The sequence below is a fragment of the Athene cunicularia genome (assembly GCF_003259725.1).
Source record: "Athene cunicularia isolate RWA chromosome 4 unlocalized genomic scaffold, athCun1 chr4_part3, whole genome shotgun sequence".
Classification (NCBI taxonomy): Eukaryota; Metazoa; Chordata; class Aves; order Strigiformes; family Strigidae; genus Athene; species Athene cunicularia.
The window spans coordinates 784,156-804,460 of record NW_020799100.1 but is presented as its reverse complement, the minus strand read 5'-3'; the positions used below and the strand labels follow the sequence as shown (position 1 = coordinate 804,460).

Here is a 20,305-nt window from a genome sequence, read left to right as displayed (position 1 = left end):
CGCTGGCCGAGCGGGCGAGCGGAGGCGTTGGGCTGGCAGATTACGGTTCTCTCCCAGGGCCAGCATTCGTAGCGCTTTTCTGTAAACAGCGATGAAAGGCCCCACGCACAAGGGATTTTTAAGTTTCTTTTTCCTTTTTTTAATTTTTTTTTTTATTATTTTTTTTTTTACAATTCTTAGCCCTGCTGGTGAGTTTAATGGCTACATCGGGGAAAGAACATGTTGTCAGCAGATTGTTGCCCCCAGGGCTCGGGGGAAGAGGGATTTTACTGGCTGAAGCTAATTGGCAGAATAAGCTGCCTTAAAGCCGATCAAATCGTATTACGAATGCAGTCAGGGACAGGGAGCATGGATCCTGCTACTAATGGTCTGCTCTGCCGAGGTTTCCCGACCTCGGGTGCAGGCAGAAAGTCCGTCCCTGCTGCGGTTTCTCCAGGGCTTGGCCTTCCTGGGGTCAAGGCAGCCAGAGCCACCCCACGGCCCCGTGCCCTGACACCTGCCTCTTGCCAGCCTGCTGGGGCCAAGGGGCATTTGAGGGCTGAGAGGGGGGTCCCTGGTGGCCCCAGCTCCTGTGCCCTACCAGCCCTGCAGCGCGCTGCCAGGAGCTCTGCGTTTGAGACGTAAGCTGGCAGATCACACGGAGGAGCAGTTAAATCATGTATTCACATGCCCTTGAGCGGGAAGATTTCCCCCAATAGCTGGCCCGGGTTCCCTCCTGCCCTGCACCTCATGTCTCTTTCTTCCCTGAGCCCTGCTTTGCCAGGAGCAGTGTCTCTGTGTTGTGGGGGTGATGGATCAGGAGAGGAAGCCTGTGGGAGAAGGAGGAAAGGAGCAAGTTGTATCAGTGTCTCGCTCTGCATTCACTGCATTTTTCCCAGTTGCAGCTTGCGGGGGGTGAATCTCGCCTGCCCTACAGTTGATGGTGGGTGCTGGGGTGAGGAGCTCGGTTCAGATGCCACATGTGTGTGAACTCTTTTCCTGGCACAAAGCTGCAAGACCCATGCCCTGGTGCTGGAGTGGGCTGGATGCTTCATGCTGGGTGACTCAGCACTCCCCAGACGATCCCCCCACCACAGAGCCTAATTCACCAGCATTCCCCAGGGTACTGCCTCACGTGGGACCAAGGCACCCAAGTCTGAGCCCTGAAGGCAGGATCCCTGCACAGCATTGCACCACCAGAAAGCTGGGCTTGGCAGATGGTTGAAACTGTGTAGGCTTGACCATTGGGGCTTCACGGAGTGTGATGTGAAAGGAGAGGTACAAACACATGTGAAACTGGTATGATACAGTTTAGTGAGCCCTCATCTTTAAATTCTGCTTCTAATTTAATTTGCCTGAATGTCCCTGTGGGATGGGTGGCTAAAAATGTTGTTCTTGTATTTTGCTGCTGTTTGATCCTTGGGAGCAGGGGAGGCTTTGAGCTGCACCTGCAGAGGGGCTGGACAGTCACAGCTCCAGCATCTACATCTGCTCCGGGATGCTTCTGACTGAGGGCAAGGGATGGCTGAGAGGGTCAGTACAAAATTTTACCAGTGTCAGATAGTAGTGGGAATGCATCCTGGTCAAGCAAGGAGCAGAAGTGTCTTCAAGGGCTTGTGGCACATGTTGCTCTTCCGCTCCTCCTGCCAAGGGAAACCTTGTCGGACAGCTTGGGCACTGTGGGGAGGGAGCCAGCCATCAGCTCTTCGGGTGGCTTTTACTTTGACCACCAGTATGTTTGGAAACCTCAGCAAAACAGGTGTCTGCTTGAGTAAAACAGAATTAGGGAGGCAAGGCAGAGCGCTGTCCTGCTGTAATGCCAAGGGTTGCCCAAGGAGGGTTGTCCAACTCCATCCATATATGTGAGCACATCCGAAAGGACACCTCCCTGCCATGCAGGCCTCCTGCTCTGGGCACCAGCGGGAGCTACCACGGCCTCAACCACATCTGTCAGACCAGGGGTTTCCTCGCAATGTCCCCAGCTCTACCCTGCTGTCATCCCCCCTGCCTGCCCCCTGCCCACACTCACAGCTGCGTCCCAGCCCCATGGCCAAGCTCAGGAGTGGTGTTTTGACATTCCAACAAGCAGAGGTGGGGAAACGTGGCTCTGTCTTTCCTCCTGGCTGCACAAGACTTATGAGAACTGGCTGTCCCCTGTCACCAAGCCAGTTGCATGAGACTGAGCCGCCAGGCCAGCAACTGTTCACAGCGCGTTGGGGATCGCTGCGGGTTTGCAGTGTGACATTTCCATTAGCTGTTGTGGGGGGACACAGACACGTCACCTTAATTTCTCTCCTCTGCAATAGCTGTTGGACTCTTCCCTTCTTGATTTGAAGTGGGGCCACTGGGAAGAGAGACTGGTGAGGAGGCAGGAGCTTGCACAGGGTGGCGTGAGGGTCATACCCCTGACCAGCAAGAGCTAGTGTGTGTCTGTGTGTGCACAGACACCCAGCAAAAGCATATTTTCTCCAGCAAAAGCTGGCTTGCTTATGCTAAAATGGCTTAGTATGGTTTAGTAGTCCCGGATTAGCTGCATTAGCAAAAAGCATATTTTTGGTAGTGTCACTGCATCTGTAATAGGGATGTGACTCCCTGGAAATGCTACCCCAAGCATTAGAGTGTTAATCAGCGACTCTAAATGGTGAGAAGCCAGAAGGCTGAAGTCAGAGGAACCAGCCTGGTTTTATTCGGCTCTGGAGGGGTGTTTTGGGCTCTACTGTGGCCTTACGGCTTGCAGGAACTGGATTTTGGCAGGGCAGTGGGACACACAGAGTTGGGTGCTGGCAGGTGAGCTGTCTTGAGATGACTTCAAGTAGAGTCAATGGAACACTGAGAGAAGGTTTTGGAGTAGCTTCTTCCCACTCTGCTAAAGCCAGCCTGCATTGCCCAAAACACTGGCAGCAAGGGAAGGCAGATAGGATTGCTTGCCCCTGGCCTGAGCTGGGCTGTTGGCAGACACGTGTCCCTCTTTGTGCCCCACAGGAGTGGGGCCAGCTCCAGATCTCAGCGCTGCCCAGCTTTCTGGTGGGCGCAGGGGTGGTCCCTGAGCCTCCTGCAGCTGCTGGCTCCCGCGGAGCTGCGTGCCTGCATTTCAACAGCCAGGTGAGCCCTGGCTGCAGCTGCTCACATAGGGAAGTGTCTCCTGACAGTGTTGCTTAAGACCTCCTTAAGCATCGTTAGAAGGTGCAGTGCAATCAGACAGGAAACAAGCTGATGAACCAATACCTAATGCAGCTGCACCCAGCCCAGCACTTGTCGGGGCACACATCCCGGTGCCTGAAAACCGAGGAGATGCAAAGAGCTTTAAAGTGATTGTGAAAGCAAGTTTTACCTGGGGTTTTAAAAGAGAAGCATCTGATAAATTGACTGCAACATGTCAATTTAATGCCTTTTTTCCCCCTTCAAGTACCTTTGCGAGGCTCTGCCTCCCCAGGCACTGAAGGGAGATGTGTATTGGTGGTGCCTGACGGCACCTCCGAGCTGGAGGCTCCAGCTGGGAAGTGTCAACACAGTGGCAGCTCCTGCTGCGAGACCCCTTCTGGCGCTGGAGCCGGTGACACACGGACATGGCAGACGTTCAGGGGGGTGTGCCGGGTGCGGGATTGCTCGGCGTCCTCCCCCACATATGGCTGTGTCGTTCCGGGGACAGTCTTGTGAATGAGCTGCCCAGAGCAGCAGCAGGTGGTTAGAATTTCCCAGGAGACCATGTGGACCTAATTTAATTAGAGGGCTTAGGAAAACTCGTTTAGGAAAAGGGAGGGGTGCAAAAGGTTTAGAAAGGTGGTGGGAGAAACTCTTGCTAAGTGGATTGTGTCTGAAGGGGGATGCAAGCTTTCCTTGCCTGGCTTGGATCTGGAAGATCAGGAAGATGGAGCATCTTTAAATGGGAGCTCATGCCAAAGGCTGGGGAAGAAGGGTTGTTGAATCTAGAGAATGGGCTGTGCCAGGTCTTGGCCTGAGGACAGAGGAGTTTGCCTAAGGCTTTAATTTTGGAGGATCTGTGCAGGGCAGATGGCTGGGTTCCTGGCAAGCCAGAAGTGTATGCTGCCTGCTTGGTGGTTTTAGGACCTCTTTTCTCTGACAGGATTTTATTGTAAATGCCTTGCTCCCCAGAAATGCTATTTGGTCACTGTCTTCTTCTGCAGAGGAAGCATCATTGCTGTTTACAGAAAGGTGGCAGGCAGGGCAGCTGAGGTATTTGGGGTTAACAGGCAGCTACTGGAGCAGGAACTGCTGGTGGCAGAGGAGGGCCAGGAGGCGGAGGGGCAGGAACATGGCAGAGGAGGGCAGGGACTGGCTCCCACACTTTGGGGATGAGCAGTATGTCTCCAGAGGGTGCTGGGAGGATGAGGACCATGCCTACCCTCCTGACCACTTGTGGCATGTCTGGGGACCCTGAAATGAGCAAAGGCTCCAGGTGAGTTGTGTCTTCTTAGCAGCATGGCTGAGAGGAGGGCCCTGAGCTCCTTATGTTCTGCCTTTTAGCAGCACTGCATCCTCCTCCTTTACTATATCTGAAACCCAGCTTTGCCCCTACTCCCACGGAGCATCCAGAGAGCTGCCACAGTGATGTCTCTCCTCTTTTGTCTCTCTGTTTCAGGTGCGAGAGCACAGAGGAATACGATTACGATTACCTCAGCATCAATAAAACCTGGGTCCTTACCCCCAAGGCACAGGAGACTGATGCCACACAGATCCTCAACTCGCTGCTGAAGAACTATGACAACAAGCTGAGGCCTGACATTGGCAGTAAGTGTCCCCTAGAGCTCCCTGCGGTCACCAGTGGTGGCCAGGCCTGGCTGTGTCTTGTGTTTTCCATGCTTTTGTGGCTTCTGTGGTTGGGATTTTTGGTGAGATGGAGCCATGCTGATTCTAGATGCTCCCCTTGTCCTCAGCCCTTCACAAATGATCCTAGCGCCAGCTCATCTGTACCTATTTTATTTTCTTTACAGTCAAACCCACGTTTATCGATGTGGATATCTACGTGAACAGCATCGGGCCAGTGTCTGTCATCCAGATGGTGAGTGGTGCTGTCGCTGCAGGGTTGTGGTATTGCTGCAACGGAGGGCATGGGATGTGACTGACCCAGTGCTGCTGGCAGGTTGTGTCATGCTGGCTAGACATGGTGTGAAGGTGGTATAGTCATGAGAGGAGGTGGATTTGTCTCCTTGCCCTTGGGAAGAGGTGCTCTGATCTCATGATAGCTAGAGGTGGAAAGGCTTGACAGCCATCCCTGGTTTGGAGCAACATCCTCAAGTGCCCTTGGTGAGCTCAGCATGATCACAGGCTCAAGGAGGAGGATGATGATGATGCTGTCTCCACTGGCAATTTGTGGACAGACACCTCTGCCTGGTGGCTTTGCCCTCTCCTGCCTGAGAAGCATGTGGGCACCAGGACGCTCAGGGCGTTGCGCTGCCCTGGCTGAGGCAGCGTGGTGGTGGCTGGAAGGGGGAGCGGTATGCTTCCCAGGAGGACTGAAATAGGCATCTGGAGATGGTTTCTATAGCAATGGTCTGATGGTGTGAAAGTTGGGTGCCCAGGCCTGGGCTGCAGTGCTGTGGAGGGACAAGCAGGGTGCCTTGGGTCCAACACCTCTTCTTCAGTACGTAGGGCCTTAGACTGATGCCACCACAACTGTGATAGTAGCTCATGGCTCAGGACCCCACTGTACCAGGAGCTGCAGAGACACTCAAGAGAGATGCTCTTTGGTCTAAAGAGCCTCCAGGCCATGCACTGGAGACCAACTGTTGATTATTTATTTTTCACAGGAAACTGCCATTCTTATTTTCTCTGTGAAGTCATTTTTAACTCTTTTTTTTAGCAAGAAACAAACCTGACTGCTGTCAGGTTTAGAAAGACTTCTTTGGTCCACTGGGCAGTGGAGTGGAGAGGACAAAGGAGAGGTACAGCCAGGACAATTTGGCTTTTCTTGTCTCTCTCGATGCAAAACAGAGCAGAAACAAAACCAGCCCCCTTAAACCAAAAAAAGAAAGTTCTTGGGATCGGCATGTTATTTTTGGTTTCCCAAGTAGAAAATTTCCACTGAACAAACCCCTCTGGGGATAGAGGGATGGCACTGTAGTTGTAGAACCACTTCCACTCCAGAAAGCATTTTGAAGCAGCCCTTCTGACTGGCCACCGCTGAGCATGTGCCTCCGAGCAGCGCCTGCTCACAAGCCACCAGACGGGCACCTGGCTGGGTGCTAGATTGCAGATGAGTGCACCAGCAGGGACGGCCTCAAGGCAAAACAATTTCCTTTCCTCGTTCCTGTGAGCCCCGCCTCCAGGAGAACCAAGCCCAAGCAATGTGGATGTCATCCCTGGCTGCCTGCGGATACCGAAAGCTCCTTCATCCCGTGCGGGTGTGTGGACGTGAAGCCACAGCAATGTAAGAGCAGCGGTGTGGGGAAAAGGCTGCAGGGGCTGGGTGTAATCACCTCCCCAGCCACTGCTGTGCCTGGAGGTAGAGCATAGGTGTCGTGTCATAGGTGGCTGTCCCATCTGCTCTGCGCTGCCCAAGAATACGCCAAGAAAACCATGCAAAACCACAATGCACGTCATCATTCCTTCTCCTTCTTCCTTCTCATCCATTCACTTTACCCCTCTCCACCCCTGCTGGAAGCTCTGCTCTACTCCCTATTGCAGGAGCACTGCATAGCCATGCAGGTGGCAGCGGTAGGAAGTAGCTTATAAAATCCAGTCTTGCATCCAGAGTTCATCTCTTCTCCTAAACAGAGATACCAGGCACTGCTGCTAGTCTGGTTTCCTAAGAAACACAGCTTATGCCATGGTGATGGGTATGTGAGAACGTACATACGTCCACCCCAGTCTTTCAGTATTTTAGATCCAGTGGGCTAATACCAACTATATATGGCTGCAGGTACAGGAGCTTCAGGCATATTCAGCATCTCCAGTATTTTTGTGAAAACAACATGCGGTGACAACATCCATCCCCACTGAGGGGAAAAACTGTTGTGTGAACCCAACTCTTACTAGACACCAGAGAATCATATGGGAGAGTGCTGCTGAAGACAGCCCTGACCGTTCCTAGAGCAGCTCAAGCCACATATTTAGCTCTTTCTAAGAGTCAGCAGAAGCTTTTATGCTTCCTGAGGTGGGGCTGCAGGACTGCACAGGATCCCAGGGGGTGCCAGCACACTTAATTCGAGCTGGGAGTGTGACAGCAAGACTTGGAATTGCCTGCAGGGCTCGGCAGGGGAAGCTGCTGCCGCAGGGCTGATCTGCCCATCTCAGCCTTCCCACCTGTGTGTTGCTGTTTGTGGGAATGGCATGGCGAGGAGATGCTCAGGTAGGCGAGGAAACCACTCAGCACAGAGACTGTTGAGGTATCTTGTGGCATGAGTCACAACTGGCTGCACTGTCTCTCCAAAGTGCCCAGATGCTACAAGTCCAGGGGTTCCTCTTGGGTCCCAACAGTCACCAGTGATCTGAAGACACTTCAATATGACTCCCCAGGTCGACTCTATATGGACATCTCTCCTTCCCCATCCCCTTAGGTAACTTCCTAAGCTTGAATCTGTGATGCCCTTGAGCTTTAAAACCTTTCTCCCTGAGATGCTGGACTGATATTAAAGGTACTGAGGACAGCTAGACCCAGGTCTTGTAGCCTTGGATGGCAGCTTTCTGCCACTTGTACTTTGAATATGCCCCCCTGCTCATGAGAGAGGGTGCATCCTGCTGTAGTGTCTCCTGAAGCAAGAGGGCTGTGACAAAGCTGCCGCAGTGTTACCTCTAGAACTGGGTGCTTTGCTCACTTGTTTCATGTTTGTTTGCTTTTCCATGCTGATGCAGTGAATTAAGTCATTCTGTGGGTCATGCCAGCCATTGGCAGGCTAGCATCAAACACATGATACAGATTGTCTTTGCTGGGGACATGTCATTCCCATTTTGTCCCTTTTTATATAGCTTCTCCCAACCTGAGAAGCTCTGCCTTCTCCCAGCTCTCAGGCCTGTCCCACCTGCCTGATCTTTCCCTTTTCCCATGCATAACTTGAGGAAATACACATTTCCAAAAGAAGGGATCCAGATTTTGATATAGAGCTAGATCTCTCTTGAGCCCGTGGTGAGATTTCTCTCTGCTGCAGATAGAGAGGCTCATGTAGGCTGGAAGGCCCACTAGAGGGGAAATGTCCCATTGATCTCTTTTAGGTGCATTGTGATGACAGCATCTTACATAAGTATTTCTCCTTCATGTAGCCAGGCTGTGTAGAAGATAAATCCTAGTTCTGCTTTTAAGAAAGATAGCAGCATTATTGTGGCTATTAGCTGGGACCAGCGTGGCCTGTGCATCTGAAGCTGATGGCTATAGGATGGGCTGACATGCTAGTGGAATAGGTGGCTTCAACTTAAGCAATGTAGGTTGAATACTGGTGTCCTGTGATCTTCTGCTCACCCCTCAAAGGGTTAACTACTAACCGCTGCCTTCAGCCTGCTGGTGCTCTGTCAGGGCTTGGAAGCTGGCCCTGCATAGCCGCTGCTCAACCTCCAAATGATAAATCATGTCAGGATACAAAACTGATTCCGGTCCTTAAAAAATGAATAGGTTATTTGAAAATGCCCTGTGCTGGGTGTGAATTCTGCATCACCCTCATCAATCACTTGTCATAAAATAGCCTTAACAGTCAGGAGTCAGCAGAAGGCAGTCAGGTTGGGAGGGGGAAGAAATGTAAAGTGATTTCCTGGTATCTTTTGTCGACCAGAATGGCTGTCTTGTTTCCCATTTAGGTAGCTGAGCAAATTTTACATTCTCTCCTCCCTGGGGAAAGGACCCTATGTGCTCTGCCAGCCAAAATGTGGCAGTAACCAGAAAAAAAGCTAGGAGATTGTTAAATGATAGAAGTGGGATGGGGCTTGGCTGAAAGAGGACGGGCTGAGAGAGAGAAGAGTGCAGAAGAGTAGGACCGTCAGGTCCCACAGCTGTTTGCTCCTGTCACTGCATGGATTGGGATTTCCTCCCCATTGCCACGAACCTGTTGTTTTTGGGTGGAACTGGGGCACTTGGCACTCCTCAGGGCAGTAGAAAGCTGTGTTTACACCATCAGGGAAAGGATGCGCTTGGCCACGAGCCCTTCCAGAGCTGCCTGCTGCCGCTGGGTGCCGGCCAGCAGCACCTCAAGCCAGATGAGTTATCGCCCACAGCGCGGCAGCTTTCCAAGCTGTGTCGCAGATCTGGATGCCCAATTAGATTCCTATTAGCACAGACAGTGTTTAGGTGTCCTTGGCTTATCGCTAAGTTGAGTCTGGTGTAAAAACCCACCTTGGTTCTCCAGGCATGTTTGTGGGAAGAGGTGCCAGGGAGGGCTGGAGCAACAGGGGCCAATGGCAGAGACTTGGTTCAAATTTTCTGCTGACTGGTTGTTTGCTGGAGGGATTTGCTCCTGGTTTTGTCTTGCAATGGCGCCATTTCTACAGGTTATAGCTTTAACTGGTGTTAAGGGCACCTTCCTTTAGGGATGCTTAACTCTCAGGAATTGATGCTGTAGAAGTAAAGTGGTTGCCAACTATTGGGGCTGAGTGTCTTTCAGTCCTAAGGATGTCCGTGAAGTGTCCATGAGAACCAGCATGGCTCCGAGCTTGGGAATGGAGCAAGTGCTGCCCAGAGCTTCTTAAATTCCTCCCAGAGGTCAGAGCTGAATGTTCTTTTCTTTTTTGCACAAAACCAAGTGTGAGGCTCAAGTTGTTGAACACTGAGAACACAGCTCAAGCACTGTGGTTGCCTCCTGACCAAAGTGAGTGGAGATGTGCCACTCATCCAGGGACCTGCCTTGGTTACCTCTTCAGGTGTCTGGGCTCAGAGGAGGTGCAGTCAGGGCTCATTCAGATGCTGGAGACTCCTCTATTTGGTATGTGTGAGGAGATGCCCTTGTGTGCCCAATTCTGTAGCAACACTTGATGACAGCTCTTCTGCTGGCTTTGTGCATCACCTCAATCTCATTGCTTAATGATAATAAAGATGGAAAGAGCAAAATTGGCCTCTGTCATTCACCAGGGGACAGATTCTGCTGCCTCAGAAGTGCCTGTGATTTCCAGGGGGTAGGGCTAAGCTCCTGCCTCCATCATTACAGCAAATCATTTCCTTATTTCTGCCTGTGAGCAGGGTGCTGGAACCCAAAGATGTTATGTCCAAATACACGTGTTGAATATTCCCCCCTTCCCTGCTTAGGAAGGAGATGCTGCGCACTATTAAATTCATAATGCTGTGCTTGGCTGCATTAGTTACCATGCAACACACTAACGACATTGAGGATGAAGAACATATTTTCCCACGTCTGAAGTACTGCAGAATAGATCTAATAGATTTGCATGTATGGTGCATTTGTAAAAACACTGTGAAAAGCAGGGAGGGGGGAAATGTTTATTCGTTATCAGCTGATGAATAATTAATTTACAAACGTTGTCTTGTTAAATATAAATTAAATCCTCATTTGACACACTTTATAATTTAGAAGTATAAGCCCAGCATGAATGAAGAGAACTCCCCACTGACTTCTTTCATGTAAATCTCAAGGAGCCCGGGAGGGAGTTTTAGCTTTCAGAGTTAAAGCTGACAGGGAGTAGCAGTGAGGAAGGGGGCTGCTGTGACAAAGCCAGCCTGGCGACCTGGGGCACTCTTGCCTTTGCTCGTGTGTGCAAGGAGGCAGTAGTTGTCCGCACAACCCTCTTCCAAGGATTGCTTCCTCCCCACTCAGAGCTGCGGGTGGCTGAGCTGCTGCATCGCAGCTCTCTGAGTACAATTCCCATCGATGTTGTGTTACCAGAGCGAGCAGCAAGCTGGCAGCTGCTTCTGAACGGCTGAGCTGTCCCAGCAGCGGGGCAACAATCCCCAAGAGAGGAGCTAGGCTCTACAAAAGCCCTAACGGGGCTAAGTCACCCTTGCAGGGAGCCCTTGGGCAGTTTGAGGCATCTCCACTGCTCCTGAAGAATGGTGGCTGTGCTTTGTCAGGAGGGAATTAGTGTGGGAGACAGGGAGCCCTGGGTTACAGCCCTGGTGTCCCACTGCAAGGCTTGTGTTAATATCTTCATTTCTTCTTAATAGATGGGGAAACCGAGACTGGTAATAATTGTCTGGCTCTGAGGAACACTTAAGTCTTGATTATGCTTAGCTTTGGCTGCTTTGGAATAAGTAGGAAGGAAATGAAATGAAAACGGCACACTTTTTAAAATGCTTGAATATGTTGCTCTGGAGCACAAGATAAGCCCATAGGTAAAAGAAATTTGTTACCTCTCCCCCTTCTTCCCTGATAATAATAGACACCAGCAGTTGCACAGCACTTCTCAACTGAAAGGACTTAAAAATGCTTCACAAATCTTCTGTCTAGGAGGCAATGGCCCAGATGCACCCACTTCCAGGGCGGATTGCAGTGCTGGAAGCATACTGCAATGCTCTGCCAAGGACTGCACGCTCTTCTTGGCCTGCCCGGGGTGCAGCAAGAGTCAGGCATCAGCATAAATCTACTGAAGTTGCACAGGACACGTGCTCATGTAATGAGCTAGGTCGTGTCTTGGTCCCTGATAAAGATGTATATTGTAGAAATTTAAAGTGTTGGGAAATGGGTATTGCTCACTGAGGGCCCCAGTGCTTTTTCTGGCTGTTAGTTTCCGTGCCTGAGTGATGGCTTAGCGCTGCTGGAGCTGGTGGTACATTTATAACATCTTCCCAAATACTCATTTGCTTGGAGAGTGCTTATATCTCTTGACTCCTTAATGCTCAGGAATGGTCATCTGAGCCCATTCCTGTGCTAGGGAAGGGTCTGCTTCTCACAGAGCTGCTTGTGTTCGCACGGCGTTGAGGTCAGGTACACGGAGAAGGGCAAGCAGCCATCCTGTAGCCATTGTTTGTCATTGCCTTAAATAAAAAAAATTCACCAGGCCACTGAGGAGTAGCACCAATCATGTGTGACTTGTGGGACAAATCACAAACGGCAACAGAAGTTCTAATGAATTAAATTAGTTATTCCCATCCTGAACGTATCCCAAGAGCTTCCACAAGTTTCAGGGTCTGCTCCCAAACCGGAAGAGGGCTGATTTAATCACTATGAATAATGCAGCTGGCTCCTTTTATTCTCCAGAACATACACTAATCCCCTCCAGATAATTTCTGTGTGACATCCATGTTGGTATTTTATTTATAAGCTTTTTATTGTGCAGAAAACACAAGGAGTCTGTTATCAGGGAAGATGAACAAAAAGCTGGGGTTTTGCCTTAAAAATTTGGAGTTAAATAAAACACAAAAATCTGGACAGCGGCCTCCTGGGGGGGAAATGTGCTTTTCTTCAGAGGCATTTCTGGAGAGCTAAGCCCTAAAGTTAATTAACATCTGTGCTCCCCAGTCTTATGCTAAATGGGGAATGTGGCTGCACTCGGTCAGGTTTCTTAAACTGCAGTGTCAGCCCTAGCACTCAGGTGCCTCCGCACAGCCCGCAGCTTGGGTGGCAACATGGGATAAATCAACGTTCATAATGGAGTAAGCGGCTCTTGTAAATTCCTTCACGGATCTGATTTCCGGCCTTCTGCTGGCAGGGATGGCTCGATCCCTCATTCATTTTGCTCCAACCTTTTGAAGAAAACTCACATTTTTTCAGCCAGCCTGAACACAGAGGGTTTGTTTTTTTTTTGCACTGGACCCTCGCCAGCAGCCCAGGAAGGATGCTTAATGTAGGCGCTTCCTGAGGGGCCGGTGTGCTCACCATGTCCAACCTGAGAGTGTTTTAACTTGTAATTCCTCACCCTTACCCCCAAAAGACCTTTCCAACACAGCTCATGACCGCAGCAGCTGTGCCTGGTCTCCCCTTCTGGAGGTGTCTGCCAGCAACTGGGTTTCTGCTTGTTAATAGACCATGATGACAGTTTTCCAGTGGCCAGGAGACTCTCCTTACTGGGGTCTGGACCTGACTGGAGGGATGTCCCATGCCCTGGCAACCCTGGCAGCTAGCAGCTTGCTCTCAGCTTTGCCCTTAAACGAGTCCTTGCCATGATGCACAGGTGAGGACACAGCTGCGGTGGCTGGGCCGGGGGGTGCACACTTGCCCATCACATGCTGGGAGGGATGAGCCCGGGAGATGTGGGCTCAGGCTCGGAGCTGCCTTTTGCAGCTGCACCTTGCAAATAAACGCGCAGATGCGGCCACGTCCATCACAAGAGCATTAGCTAACGGAGTGGCTCTGTGGTTCCCCAGCGGCCCCACTTCTCCTTATGGAGATGTGTGTATGTGTGTGTGTGTGTGTGTGTGTGTGGACAGGCCAGGAAGCATGTGTGTGATTCAGATACTGATCTGTGTCTGAACCTCATTAAATTCATTCTTCCAAGTCAAAGGGAAAGCACTGTTGTGTCAATGTTGAAAGATATAGGCTCTGAGCTGTACCAACAGTTGTCACTTGATGGGCTGAAATATTTTTAAGGCAGAGCTGATATATCAGAACTGAAAGCTTTAGATGTCTCTACAGGAGAGGTCTGGATATTTCAGGTGCATGAAAGCCAAGTCAAAGAGCTGGTCAGAGGCCAGGGTTTCTGGTCTAGGGTGAACAGCCAGCATTGTAGGGGAGGGGGTCTCTCTTTCTCCTCCCACTTGAGACAAACAGCCAAAATTCTTAAGCATTTCTGAGAGAAAATGGGTTTAGGGACAATCAAAACATTTAAGTTCAGTGCCATCGGATTGTTTTGCTTTGTTTTTCATACAGTGATAAATTCTGTCCTATATGTAAAGCATGAAAATGAGTATTTGAAAATAAAAGTCAAAATGAAATGTATCAAATAGATAAGAGTAAAGCAAAATATTTTGTTAGCTTACTGAAGAAAAAAATGTTTCTGAATGCAGTGATGAGGTTGAGGTAATTCATTTTAGGTTTTGACAATTTTAATTTATTTCCAACAAAACTTCATCTTTTTCAGTAGAAATTGGTTCTATTTATTTCCTGCATCCCCAGATGAAGCAATCCTACCACCTCCCCTAAGAGGCTGATGTGAAATCTGCTTGCTATAAATGTGTTATGAAATGGAAACCATTTCTCAGAATTCCATGGTTGTGGGTGACCAGAGGCAATATGTTTCAAGGACCTCTTCATGCTGTGATGTTAAAGACTGAATATTCAGACTATTGCATTCCATCTCCGTGCACAGGAAGGATTTAATTACCCATGATATGAACTGCAAGCGAGCGGCAGTGGAGCAGCGATACTGCCAGCCTGAGCCTCCCTGTGGCACCGGGGTGGCCGGGCTGAAGCAGCGCTCTGGTTCTCTTCCTTGCAACCCCTCACACCTCCTCTGTGTCCCCATGAACCTGTTAGGGTCAGCAAGTGGGTGGGCTGGTGGATCTTCACAATCACCTGCTGGGATGCCTCACACTGTCTGTGAGCAGCCCATCCTTCCCTGCTGCCGGTTTGCTGATGGTGCAGCCATTTCACACCAGCACTGCTGAGACTGGCCCCACCAGTTCCGGATGCGACCACTCCTCAAAGCCCCAGAGGGATTGTGCTGGCTGGGTGGGGTCCTGTGGGTGGGGCAGGGGTCTTGGGCTTTCTCTGTGCTGGGCTTGGTGTGTTCTGATGGTACGGAGCTGATGGTACCTTGCTTGTCCATCTTTGTGCCCAGAGGGCTTTGCTGTGAGGATTTCCATGGTGGTTCTCTGACCTGCAGTTAGCTGGGACTGGCTCTAACCATCTGATCAGCTCTGCTCAACAGGAGAACTGCAGGCAGCGATAATGGCTTACCCACCGGCAGATGCACATGGGATGTGTGAACCAAAACACTTCAGAGTGTGGGTGGGGGAACACCTTGTCTCCATGTGGATGGGGAACAGGGGAGGTCAGAGCAAGGACTCTGCAAATGTTGTAAGCCTCATTCCTGACTCTTCCCCCCGACCTGCTCCTCTTTCCCCCCAGCTTTGCCAGTGTACCTGTTACACCTCCCACACCAGACCTGTGTCCCTTGGTCTGTCTTTCTCCTCCACAGACACCCAAAGCCACCTTAGTTGTGTAGTGAGGATAAGGAGACTAAGTGGAGCAGTGGGTAGAGAAGTGGAAAAAATTTGTGGGAGTTAGGCTGGTGGTTCCTACAGCGACAGGAAGGTAGGAGGGTGAAGTTAATATGATAACTGGCTGATCTCCTCTTTATTTGCTCCTTGAAAAGAAACACTGAAGACAGAATCATAATATTAAAATGACCATTTCCTTTCCTGATCTGGTAGTGGTGGACTAACAGACCTGTCCCGAGCTTGCAGCCTTAGTTTGTCACATTAATCTGTACCTTATGAGAAGGCACGATGCACCCTGCACAGTGGTGACGTGGCTTGGAGCTGTATGCCAGAGGGATCTGCAGAGTAAATCTCACCAGGAGGCTTGGGGAGGAAGGGTCTCTGCCGAGAAGGGATGGAAGGAGCACTGGGAATGGGGATGTCAGGCACCCAGTTTGCACTGCAAGGGAGGAGTGGGCCGTCACGTGAAGCCAAGCTCCCGCTGCACTGCTCGTGGATGTGAGCTCAGCGTGCAGCCTCCTGCAGAGCTGGCTGCAAGCTTCAGTCCACTTCTGCAGCAGCGAGGTCGGGGGCTGCTTAGATGCTGATCCTCTCTCACTGAATCAGTAGGAGAGGAGATGAAAATACCTCAGTGTTGCTGCTATCACAGAAAGTCAAAGGCAGGTCCAGTGCTGGGATTTGGTAAGGAACAGCAGAGAATGTGCTTTCTGGCTCCTGGGAACTCTGGACTAAGCTCAAGACCCAGAATTGTTTAGTGTCTTTGTATGTATGATTCTGGGATATACAAGTGCATTCCTTATACCTCTATGTAGAAAACCTGAGCCTTCATCTTATTCACTACTCCCAGAGAGGTCCTAGAGCCATCTAGGAGAGCTGGAGAGGGTAGAGTGGCTTAGTTTTAAAGGAGGCGTCTGCAGTAGGCTGAGTCTCTATGAAACAGCTGGGAGCTGGAAAAAAGGACTGGGACTGCCAGCCCCCAGTTTCTGAGGAGGGTCTTTTGCAGGTGTCAGATGCCATGGGAAGTGAGCAGCCCGGAGCAGCAGAGCTCTGCAGGTCCTGCTTGCACAGTGGCTGGTGTCCTAGCTTCCAAATGACCACCACGCTTGGCCTGAAGTGTGGGTGTGTGCCTGGAAAGGAGGATTAGCTGGCCTGGTGTAACAACAGTCCAGCTTCCCTTGCCCTTTGAATACCCAACAGGGGAGACAGAAAGAAATTGTTCTTTCTCTGTAACCTGTTTAATTTCTCCAAGCTGCTTTCCTCAGCCTGGTGCTCCCTTGAAATCTCATTAGGGCTGGGCTGTGATTTTGTGGTGGCTTGAAAAGAGGAATTGCGAAAGGAAAAACAGAATGAAGCAGGGAGAAAGTGCTAAATCAAGGAACTGGCAGGGCAGGAAGAGAAAGCTGGCAAGCACAGCAAGGGGGTATGAGGGACAACATGAAACAGGTTTCCTTGAAAGAGTCAGCAGAGCAGAGTACACTGTCCCCACCTCCTCCTTCATCTGGGGCCAGGAGAGAACAGCATCAGGAGTGAGGATTTCTGCAGAGGGCACAAAACCCTCCCCTTTTGTGAAAGCAGAACCTTCTCAGATCTTTTGAATGTGCTTTTTTTTTTCCTTGAGAACGAGGATTAGAAAGGGATTTATATAGGCAGACAAGTAATTTTCCTCCTGGCCAGCACAGGCATTTCCATACAATAGATGGCATCCCAGGGACATGGGTGCACTGTGCTTTCTCAGACCCATTTTGGTGGGAGGACAGAGCAGCATCGGGATTTGGGAGGTGGGCCTCTCTCTGAGGTGCCACCCTAGCTCACGGATTCTTGGAGAGCAGCATCATACTGCCCAGCCAGGGCCACTTTCCTCCTGATGTTTTGTGCCGTACCATGGCTCCTCGTGTGGGGCAGCCTGGGATTCACCTCCCAGGCGCAGCTCCACTCCCATGGCTAATGGTGAGCATCGCTTCTTCTGGGCTCTGCTGGATTCTCCACCCTGTCAGCATGCTGCCCAAGAAGGCGGTTTGACACAGCTCAGTGCTTGTTGGACACGGGTGGTTCCCACAGAGGAGGGCATATTTTGAAGGCTGCAGTTAATTTTCCTGCTCCTTATCCTCTGTCCCTACGCTGCAGGAGCCTGCTGGGACAGAGGGACACTGCCTTACATTGTTTACCCATTCTTACTCCCTCTAGTTTTGCATGCTGCTGTGTGCCACGCCATGCAATTCCTGCACTGGAAGAAGCTGGCTCTGATCCACACAGAAAGCAGAGCTCCTATGGCTCCCAGTCTCTGCCAGCCTTTCCTCCTCTCTTGACCTCAAAGCACAGCTTTTGTAGCATTTTTTTCTTCACTAAGACTGCAGTGGGAGGGACTCTGTTTTCTTTCCATGACAATCAGCATCCAGCTGAGATCACTAGACACCTTTCAGTCCCTGCCCTGGAGACTGTAGGGCCTTACTAGACAAAGCAAAGTCCCATGAGAAGTTGGGAAGGAGGTAAAAAATGATGTGATGTTTGAGTAGGGCCATTATAATTGAAGCTCCTTCTGTTTGAAGGGGGGTATGGGCAGGATGGTAATGCCTTTCGTGCTGAGGCAGAGAAGCGGAGCGGTGAGCTACAGACCAAAGAAGAGTGTGGAGAGCAGCATGGAGGAGGAAAGAAGATGAGAGCATGGAGTGAAGTTAAAAGAGGGAAAACCCAAGAAAGCCTGGGAAGATGAAAAACCAGCAAAGGGAACTGGGCAGCAGATGTGGACTGTTCAGACAGGGAAAGGTGCTGAGACCTTTACAAATGTCTACAGACTACTGTGGACTACTCTACCCCTCCAAAACCCTCAGTCCCCCTAGATAGGGACTGGATATAAATAAGAATCACACCCTAAATCTCAGAGGCAGTGTTGACGCTGCCAGTCCATCGAGTGAGCCAGCAGTAGCAGTAGGCAGTACTGGCGTCTGGCAAAGCCAGTGGTGATGCCAGTGGTGGTCCCTTCTGTATGAGGTACCAGACTGGAGGCAGGAAAACAGGCCCAGCTGGTGAGCCCTAAGCCTAGAAGGATGCTTACTCTAATACTTCAAACCACACAGCCACATGCCTCTGACAGTTGAAGACACTCATGTCATTTTATGTTTGGAGAACTTTCCTGACTTCTTCCACTTCACCTGAGGGCCATTGCCCTGCTGCTGCGACAGGAGACTGCTCTCATTCCTGCCTCTCCATCCTCCGAAGGAGGCAGTGAGGCTGCAGTGTCCAGCTCCTGAACTGAGCAGGAGCCTGCAGACAGCCTCACAGGAATCCAGAAGCCCAGGACAGTGAGTTTTGTAAGGACAGAGAGATGGGGCAAGGACCATGTCAGAGCTGGAGAAACAGATCATGTTCCCAGGCAACAACTGACTTGAAGGTGTCTCCATGGGGACAAGCTGACCATCCCAGACACCCCTCTCCAGGAGTATTTAGGATTTGTGGGACCTGCCTTCCTTCGCCTGGTACAGGGAAGCTGCAGCAGCTGCTCTCCCCATCCTGGGCAGTTATTAGACTGCCCATCCCAGTGTTCCATTGTAATTGCAGTGGGTGGCATGGGAATGGGAAGTTCAATTAAAGAAATTCCAGCTTCTCATCTGAATCTTGCCAAGCTGTCCTGGAGGAGCAATCTTGGGGAGTTACTTGTATGCAGTGAGAAGGTTTATCTTCTAGTCCTTTCAAAGGAAATTTCTTTTAATCTTGTCAAACACCCCATGAGCTTAAAGGACAAATCAACAAGAGCACCTGCCCAAGTGCTAAGTATTTCTCTTCCAGTTATCCTTTGTGATTCTGTCCTCACCTCTTTGCCCACCTGCTTCCTTCTTCTGGCACAAAGTTCCTTCAAGACCAACACTGTGGGGAGCATTTAAGCTTTAGCAGTGACACACAAACAAGACTTCGGACAAGTGTGGCTTTGCTCTGCAAGAAGCCCAGGCATTTTCTAGAGATGATGGTAACTGGTCTGCATCCTTGTTTGCATCAGAAGGTGCTTACAAATGACTTTCCACCCAGGCCGTGTTCTGTCCTGAGAGTGATGAAAAACCAAACTGAAAGGAGGCAGCTCCTTCCCTGTGGTACTTTGCATAATACTTCACTGAAGTGTTCAGTATCTTCTCCTTTAATTCTGCTCCATCTGAATATAGCATCCTGTGTCCATGCCTCTGCCTTTTCAGTAATAACCTCATCAGGGACAATGCAGACAGACTGTGCTTCTATAAACCAGAGCCTGGCTGATGTCATGTCTCAATGCACGGACTTTGCTTGATCCTTGGGGTAATGACTGTTAATCAGATGCTAAACACACATGTCTAGGGCACATGCCCCTGGGGCTCACAGTGAGAGGCTCCAGGTGCCAGGCTACCTTCCCATGAAAAGAGGAACGGGCGCCATGGCAATCAGCAGCCATCGTGGGATTGAATGTGAGGAGGTAATGTCACTGAAGGACAGGAAGCGGTGGTACAAGAAAACAGCTCAGAAGAAAAGGTTTGGGGGAAAGAAACAGTCTGGGGTGGTTGGCTGTCATGAGTATAAAAGCCTGCCTTTTAGATGTCCCTGCTTGCACATGCACAGGAGTCGGCATGAGCAGAGGTGTGTGGGAATGGGCAGGTAGAGATCTCAGAAGGCAGCACTTGGTTTTGAAAGCCCTGTCCAGTTCTCATCTGCTGAGACTCCAAGGGTGAGCAAGACATGACTGGGGAGTCTGCAATTGGCAGAGCAGCATGTACAAAATGTCTTGTTTGAAGGCTCCTGGCACGAGCACAGGACATGGTGATGTTTTTTAACACGACTTTATATTATAAAAGGAATGCTGTCTCAACTGAGATCCCTGGACAGAGGCGAAAGACATTAAGACAAGGACAGCGCTGCCAGTGTTGCTGCAGAAGTGAAGCAGATGGGAAGTTCACTGTGTCACCTTGAAAACACAGATCATCAGAGCTCTCCTCCTTTTGTCCTTGCGAGCTCCCCTAATGACTCCGGCATCGTGTCCAGAAAGCTCTCCGGGGTCTGATTTGGAGAGAGGAGGACCTTGGAAACACAATGAAATTTATATTCTCATTCTTTTGCTATTTGTGTTGGGGAGAAAGAACTCACGCAGAGTAGGGACATGGAAGCATCCACAAGCAAGGTGTCTCACACTACTAATGGGAGAACTGGGAGAAGCCTGATGCTGCCCAGCCAGTCGCTAAAGTAGTCCGTGTCAAGCATCAGCATATGGTGTTAGTACACGTCCTCTCCGCTTGCTGCCCTTGGAAAGTGCTTGCACATGTCATGCTAGAAGCACGTTCCTGCCCACAAGCTGTGGGGACAAGAAGCTGTGCATCAGTTTCA

General features: G+C 50.5%; 1 protein-coding gene across 1 annotated transcript in view; it reads left to right on the top strand.

Annotated features, from left to right (window-relative positions):
* LOC113480137 (gamma-aminobutyric acid receptor subunit gamma-4) overlaps window positions 1-20,305 on the top strand; it is a 40,936-nt gene that overhangs the window by 1,495 nt on the left and 19,136 nt on the right. The window contains exons 3-4 of the mRNA XM_026848756.1: window positions 4,580-4,728; window positions 4,932-4,999. Of these exons, the coding sequence (XP_026704557.1) occupies window positions 4,580-4,728; window positions 4,932-4,999 (217 nt within the window). The remainder of the gene's footprint in view (window positions 1-4,579; window positions 4,729-4,931; window positions 5,000-20,305) is intronic.